The sequence below is a fragment of the Arachis ipaensis genome, chromosome B1, assembly GCF_059453495.1.
Source record: "Arachis ipaensis isolate K30076 ecotype BB chromosome B1, ASM5945349v1, whole genome shotgun sequence".
Lineage (NCBI taxonomy): Eukaryota > Viridiplantae > Streptophyta > Magnoliopsida > Fabales > Fabaceae > Arachis > Arachis ipaensis.
The window spans coordinates 28,434,952-28,443,323 of record NC_142436.1 but is presented as its reverse complement, the minus strand read 5'-3'; the positions used below and the strand labels follow the sequence as shown (position 1 = coordinate 28,443,323).

General features: G+C 22.8%; 1 protein-coding gene across 1 annotated transcript; it reads right to left on the bottom strand.

Annotated features, from left to right (window-relative positions):
* Nucleotides 1-1,744: 1,744 nt before the first annotated feature.
* On the bottom strand, nucleotides 1,745-2,635 carry LOC107617441 (short-chain dehydrogenase PC-15-like). Its single transcript, XM_016319202.3, has one exon. The coding sequence runs from the start codon at nucleotides 2,585-2,587 to the stop codon at nucleotides 1,745-1,747; it is 843 nt and encodes a 280-aa protein (XP_016174688.1). The 5' UTR covers nucleotides 2,588-2,635.
* Between the last annotated feature and the right edge of the window lie 5,737 nt (nucleotides 2,636-8,372).

Sequence of the window (8,372 nt, the reverse complement as noted above, 5' to 3'; positions counted from 1 at the left end):
ACTTTATTAAAAATTTTCTATTGGATGTAAATCATTGTTGCGAATTTTTAAAGAGTAAAAATAAAATAGTTTAAACAGGACATTTTTTTTAAATAAATGTACAAAGAATAATTTTTCTCTTTAAATATTTATTATCCTATTATTTTAATATACTCTTGGTATTTACACAATATATAATGATAATTTGTGTCTAAATTTAAATTTCAATATTACTCCTAAAGAAAGGTTTATTATTAAAAAAATTCTTTTGCCAGTTAGGTTAAATAAAAAAATTTCTACCTATTTTTTCATAATGATCTCACTAAGATTTTTTTTATTATATGTAAATTATTATTGCAGATTTTTTTTATTTGGATATATTTTTAAAGAATAAAAGTAAAATAGTTCAACAGGGACAATTTTTTTAAAAATAAATTTACACAGAATAATTTATCTCCTCAAATTATTATCATACCCTTTTAATATACTCTAAGTACCTATATAATATATAATATCAATTGGCGTCTAAATTTAATTTTCAATATTATCTTTAATAAGAGAAGTTTATTATTAAAATAATTTTCACACATTTTCACAGCAACTTTATTAAAAGTTTTCTGTTGTATGTAAATCATTCATGCAGATTTTTTTTATTATGGATATACTTTTAAAAGAATAAAAGTAAAATAGTTTAACAGGACGATATTTTTTTAAAAAACTTTACACAGAATAATTTTTGTACCAATATATCATGATTTATTTTATATATAATATTCATTCATCTAAGTTCATTCATGAAATACCGTACAAAAATTATATTTAAGTAATTTTTTTAATCTTATAACTATTTTATATTTTGGGATTCAAAATTTTGTATTTTAATTTTTATTCCAGGTTTATTTTTATGTTTTATTTTAGTTCCGTCAATAAAAAAAGTATGAACATTAGTTTTAATTTTTAACTTTTAGGATAAATTAAAACATGAGATATTTTTTAATAAATTAAATGATTGAAAAATTAATTATTATAGAAGAAGTTAAGTTTATTTCTTAACTATAGGAATACATATAATTCACTCTTAAATGTAATTAAAATAAATATAAATTTATTTAATTTTTTAAATTTTACATTAATTATTAAAATCATGATATAATAGATGTACTCCTATAAAAAAATAAAAATTATTTTATAATTTAAATTCATTAAAATCATGATATAATAGATGTACTCCTATAAAAAAAATAAAAATGACTTTATAATTTATTCAATTTTTTAAATTTTATATTAATTATTAAAATCATGATATAATATATATATTTCTATAAAAAAATGAAAATGACTTCATAATTTATTTTTTTAATTTAAATTTATTTATTTTATACTTTTTACATATATTAAAGTACTTAAAATATTATATTTTTATAATTTATTTATTAATTATTGATATTAAATTTATAATTTTAAAAATAAAAATATAAAAACATTTTTTTAACTCAATGGAAAAGTGGCTACCGTGCCTGTTGAGCCGCTAGTAATAAATAAATGGACACAATACTAGAGATTAAGTTAAATAAGTTCAATGACCAGTTGGCTTAGTGGGATGAGGCACATCCCACCCCACGTTTGAATCTTATCATTATGAATAGAACAACTATGTTGGAAGTGTTCGGTACTAGAATCAAGATCAATTGATCAATATGCCAGATACCGAAGTAAAAATTGATCAAAGGTTTCTCTCAAGTTAAATAACAGATTCAAATCCTTATTATAGCTTTCTGTTTAGGCCAAAACGAGTAGAAAAAAACATATCTCTAACCCAAATGGGAGACCAAGAAAGCAAAGCAAACAAGCCAGTCATGTGACCAAAAGCAATTTGTTTTGGTGGTCTAGTCCTCAAAACTTTGTTCACAACATGCCTTGCAAAAACTCTTCCATCCGTTGCCTTCTCTCCTTGAGAAGCTCTCGCTCTCTCCGCAATAGCATCCTTAAACTCCTTGTAAAGCTTCCAATCTTGGTTCCCCAATCTCTCCAAATTCGCCCTCCCGAGATTAGACCTAACAGATCCCGGGAGGACGAGAACCACGTCGATCCCAAACGGCCGCAGCTCGAGCCGCAAACTGTTCGACATGGCGATAACAGCTGCCTTGCTCGAGCAATAAGATCCGGCCCAAGGCGTCGACACGGTTCCCACAATGCTTCCAACGTTGACTATTCTCCCACTCCTGCTAGAAGCCATGTGAGGGACAACATGCTGAACCATTCTAAGTTGTCCCAACGTGTTGATTTCCCACGCTTTGCGAATTGCGTCGAGTGGCAATTCGGCTAACGGACCGGTGCTACCTATGCCGGCGTTGTTAACCAGAATATCAATGCGACCGCGCTTTGATATAACGGTTGAAACCGCCGAATTAACACTTTGATCTGAAGATACATCAATTTCGAGTGTTTCTATGTTGCTGTGTGACTCCAATTGTTTCATGTCTTGCATCCTTGTTGAGATGTCTGAAGCAAAGACATGGCAATTTTTCTCGGCAAATGCCTTGCAATATTCATAGCCAATGCCACCTATGGCACAGCCAGTGACTAGTACAATTTTAGGATCACTCATAATTCTTGAATATAATGTTTATTAGGTTAATTGATGTCAGAATTTATCCGTATGATGCTCTTATTATATATGAAATATGAATAAGGATATTAATTAATTTTAGTAGAATTGTGTATATTTTTACGATGTTGTTACATCATTAGGATAAGGAATATTCTTAGTGACATATGCTAAGTTATTTTCTATCATATTTGGGATTGGCCGTCTGGCCGGCTGGCCGGCTTTGCAGGAGGATTCTTTCTTTCTCTTTCACGATGGAGATGTTATTTTCATGTCACTTTCTTTATGCACTTTCCGCCACAAACATGGCTCCATTTGCACAAGACACATTTTCAGCTTTTTATTTTTTTGACGGCTACCGATCAATAGTGATGATGGGAGGAATCTCTTGCCTCTCCTCTGTGATTCGTAGTTTTTTTTTTTCAAATAATATAATGAAAAAACTCATCTTGCTTTATTATAACATATTGATTCACATTTATGTCTCTGTCACCGCATCATTGTTCGGAATATTCACAACTTGTTCAATTGAGTTCCACTACCACAAAAACGGGTTTAACCACCAAATTTTAATTACAAACACTAAATTGTAATATAAATAAATAAGTGTATTTTCTATTTATCACGAAATATTGTTACAGTGGCTAAAATTTAACCTTTTGCCACACAATATTTTTGTAGCTGTACTTTCTGCTTAGATTAACGTGCCATTACTATCCTATTTTGAATAAATTAATTTTTTAAATAAGTTTATTAATGTATAATATCATTTTTTAAATATTTTGATATTAACATATATTTATAAAATTAAATCTAAAAATATAAAAAAATGAATTTAGATAAAACAGAAAATTATAAAAATAAAGATAATATTTTAATATTTGAGTTAATTATAAAGATAAAATTTATTTAGCTAAAATAATATAATTTGAATAGATAATAAAAAATTCAATAATTTTTAAGTATAAAAAAATTTTAGCTTTTATTAAAAATTAATTATTTTATCATTTTTTAATTTAAAAAAATGAGAATAAATTAAAAAAATTAGTTTTTATTTACATGGTTTAGTACTCACTATATATTTTTGTGAGTACTATACTCTTATTATATACACTAGCGGCTCAACAGGCACTATAGTGCCTATTCAGCCGCTTTTCTATTATTTTAAAGAGATTAATTTTTATAATTTTATTTTTAAAATTATAAATTTAATAAAATAATCTAAAAATTAAGAAAAAAAATTGAAAATAAAAATAAAAATTTTATAATTATTTAACTTTTAAAATATATAAAATTATAAATTTAAATTAAATAAGATATTAAATAAATTTATTATGTCGTTATTATGTGTAACAAAATGAAAATAAAGATTTAGAAATATTATTTATAATTAACTATTTAGAAACGTTATTAAGTTTATTTATTTATTTTTAATAATATTTAATTTAAAACAAAGATAAAAATTTATATTCAAAACACTCTTTATCTTCATACATAATTCTAATTGATAAAAAATATTTTTTTTAATTTAATATTTATTTTTTTAAATTATGTTTAATTTTATTATTTTTTTCAGAATTATTAATTTATATTTTTATTATATTCACTCACTATATCAAACACTATTTTTTCTCTTACTATATATTATTCTCTATATACATACTTGCTATTGTCTTATCGCCACTATTATATTACATTGTTCTCCTTTCTCATTTTTTTTTCTCCTTCCATATTCTCATCATCTTATCGTTATTAATTATCACTAAATATCATTATCGCAACGTTTACTCTTATTTATTACTTTGATTTATAACCATAAAGCATTTAAAATTTTTACTAAAAAAATTAAGACATAAAGCATTTAAAATTTTTTCAAATTATCAAAATTTGATGTTAGTAATCCTAATTATTTTCAACTAAAATAATAAAAAATAGTACTATAATTGTAAGTTTTTTAACTAATCATTATAAATTTAAGTCGTAGTTTAATATAGTACCTTAGCTTAGGACGGAAGGCAACCATTACTATCCACATTTGACTGCTATTTTATAAGTTTCATATTTATTTTATTGTGCACATCAATTAAATTATACTTTATGATTTTATTTTACATGTTTTGAAATAATGACATCATATTATAAGGATTAGATTAATTTTCATAGTCTAATACGAATCTTATTATTTTGTTCGTCATTTAAATATTATTCATAAAGAAAAGTTACTTAAACTAAAACACTATATAAAAAGAGACAAAAAATTTTTAGATTTATCGTCATGGTTTGCTTCTTCGACCTCACTTAATATACTCAAATTTAATAGCTTTGATGGTGGTGATTCTTTGTAATTAGTTAAAAAGTTTCAACTTTCTCGTTCTCTCTCTAATTCTCCCTACGATTTTGAACAAACTTAATTTTGTTATTAAATAATTTTTTAAATTTAGAATATTTTTAACTTCTTATATAATAAGTATCTTTTAAATTATCTTTCATGTATCTTGAAAGTTAAAAATTAAAGTTAAATGATATTAGGTTTTTTATTAAGTACAAAAATAAACATTTTAATGAAAGGGTCGTCATATTAAATCCCATGTTCTTATATTGAGAACATGTACCATTTATTATATTATATATAATCAATTTACCATATAACAAAAGGTGAAAATCTATATCTTCCTTTTGTTAAGTTTTTTTCTCTCTCTCTAAATTAGTTTGTATATTATCAACTTATTTCTATTATTTAGTTATTCATTAATAAATTTTTAAACCTATTATCTTCAGACCATAAAATTTTCAAAGTAAAAGAAAAATACAATAAAACAAATTAGAGAACCTAAAAAAATAAAATAGTTTTTAAAATAGAATATATATAAGATAAATAATAAATTAAAACTTACATGACCTATGACATAGAAAAATAAAGAGAAGAAAATAATCATAAAAGTTGAAATAACAAAAAATATATAACACAGTCTTAACACGTTTAAATGTTATATGTCAATCTAATAATTAATAAAAATAATATTATCTAATATAAAATAGATTAAAAATAAAAAAGAGATTAACAAAATCAATTAACAAATTTCTTATCTTACTATATTTATGGTATTATATGTCAATCTAATAATCAATAAAAAATAATATTTTCTTATATAAAACATATTAAAAATAAAGAAAAAAATAACAAAATATACGTGGAGATTTTTCACTCTACTATTAGTAGGTATAATTTTTTTTTACATCTTTTATATGCCAATCATATGACAGACAAATAATATTAAATTAATTAATAATTTTTTTGTAATAATTTAAAAAATTAATAAATGTCAATTCTAGTACTCTTTATAATTAAATGTCAAATTCAATACTCTACATAATTAATAGTTTAGATAGTTCAGGAAATTAACATGTTAATGTTTTTAACAAACCTTTGATAGGTGTGAACTTTCTTGCGCCCTTTATACATGCCAATTAAATAAATTAGCCACTCCTTAAGATAAATGATAATGTGATAGACAAAATTAATAATTTCATTTTATTTCAGAAGAAATATTTATATACTCAAGTTTTAAATATAATACTCTATATAATTAATAATTTAAAAAATTAAAAAAATATTATTGCAAAGCAATCTAAAAATAATAAGTTAACAAAATATTTATGAAACTTCTTCTTTCCATCATTGATAGATAAAGACATGTAAACAAAAAATAAGAACACATATCAGATAAAAAGAAAATATTTTCTTTCTACATCAAATCGATAAGATAAAAAAATGATTTTTTTTACATCAAATTGATAAGAAAAAAAGACAGAACTATTTTTTACGTAAAAAATTGAGAATGAATTAAAAGGATAAAAGAATGACTAAAAATATAAATTAAATAAGTAAACTGAAGAGAAGGAAAAATGTAAGTGAAAGTTATGCGTGAAATCAAATGATGAAATTTGCAACGGTGGATAAAGGCAATGGAAGACGAAGGAGGCGATGCAATTGAGGGTGTTGAAAAAAGAGAAGGCCGATAGTAAGAGAAACACATAAAAGTGTGTATGAAGAACAAAATTAGTAGATTTTTCTAAAAAATTACAAATAAAACTTTAATAGAATAATTAGAGTGAAACCAAACTACCAGTGAGACTGTGAGACTACAACGTACTTAAAATAAAAGGATATAAACTAAAACTAATATAGAATTAAATAAAACACGAAGATGGTGAAGAATGTGAAGACATTGATAAAATAAAGGATATAAACTAAAACAAACATAAAATTAAACAAAATATGAAGATGATGAAAAATGTGAAGACATTGATGTGCATTTTTTTTGTTGAGAGATGTATTATCATGGTTATAAGAGTAACAAAGCTATGACTATTTTGTCCTTATAATTTGTTTTAGTGGGATGTTATTGGATTTTTTAAAATAAATTTTATGACTATTTTGTCCTTATAATTTGTTTTATGAAATAGTTTATTAGAGAATAAATATAGTTAAAAAAAATTAGAAACTAAAGTTATGGTCAATTCTTCGTATTGACTTTATATATACTAGCGGCTCAACAGGTCAGCCGCTTTTCTATTATTTTAAAGAGATTAATTTTTATAATTTTATTTTTAAAATTATAAATTTAATAAAATAATCTAAACATTAAGAATAAAAAAATTTGAAAATAAAAATAAAAATTTTATAATTATTTAACTTTTAGAATATATAAAATTATAAAGGGTAAAGTATATTTTTTATCCCTGAAGTTTGGCAAAAGTTTTAAAAATACCCCTAAGTTTTATTTTGTTTCAATTTTGTCCTAAAAGTTTTCGATTTGCTACAAATATACCCTGAACGGCTAATTTTTCAAAAAATTTAAGACCAATTCAACAACAATTTCATAAGAACAACCCTCAATACAAGCAAATCAAGCATAGTTTTCATGCATTATTGTTAGATTGGTCTTAATTTTTTTGAAAATTTAGCCCTTAAGGGTATATTTGATGCAAATCGAAAACTTCTAGGACAAAATTGAAACAAAATAAAACTTAAGGGTATTTTTAAAATTTTTACTAAACTTCAGGGACAAAAAATATACTTTACCCAATTATAAATTTAAATTAAATAAGATATTAAATAAATTTATTATGTCGTTATTATGTGTAACAAAATGAAAATAAAGATTTAGAAATATTATTTATAATTAACTATTTAGAAACGTTATTAAGTTTATTTATTTATTTTTAATAATATTTAATTTAAAACAAAGATAAAAATTTATATTCAAAACACTCTTTATCTTCATGCATAATTCTAATTGATAAAAAATATTTTTTTAATTTAATATTTATTTTTTTAAATTATGTTTAATTTTATTATTTTTTTCAGAATTATTAATTTATATTTTTATTATATTCACTCACTATATCAAACACTATTTTTTCTCTTACTATATATTATTCTCTATATACATACCTGCTATTGTCTTATCGCCACTATTATATTACATTGTTCTCCTTTCTCATTTTTTTTTCTCCTTCCACATTCTCATCATCTTATCGTTATTAATTATCACTAAATATCATTATCGCAACGTTTACTCTTATTTATTACTTTGATTTATAACCATCTATTGTGTTAATTTTTATGAGTTGTTGAAATTTTACTAAAAAAATTAAGACATAAAGCATTTAAAATTTTTTCAAATTATCAAAATTTGATGTTAGTAATCCTAATTATTTTCAACTAAAATAATAAAAAATAGTACTATAATTGTAAGTTTTTTAACTAATTATTATAAAT

Bases quoted from the DNA above. Each gene is read 5' to 3' on its own strand.
- LOC107617441 (XM_016319202.3), bottom strand. From the start codon at position 2,587: ATGAGTGATCCTAAAATTGTACTAGTCACTGGCTGTGCCATAGGTGGC.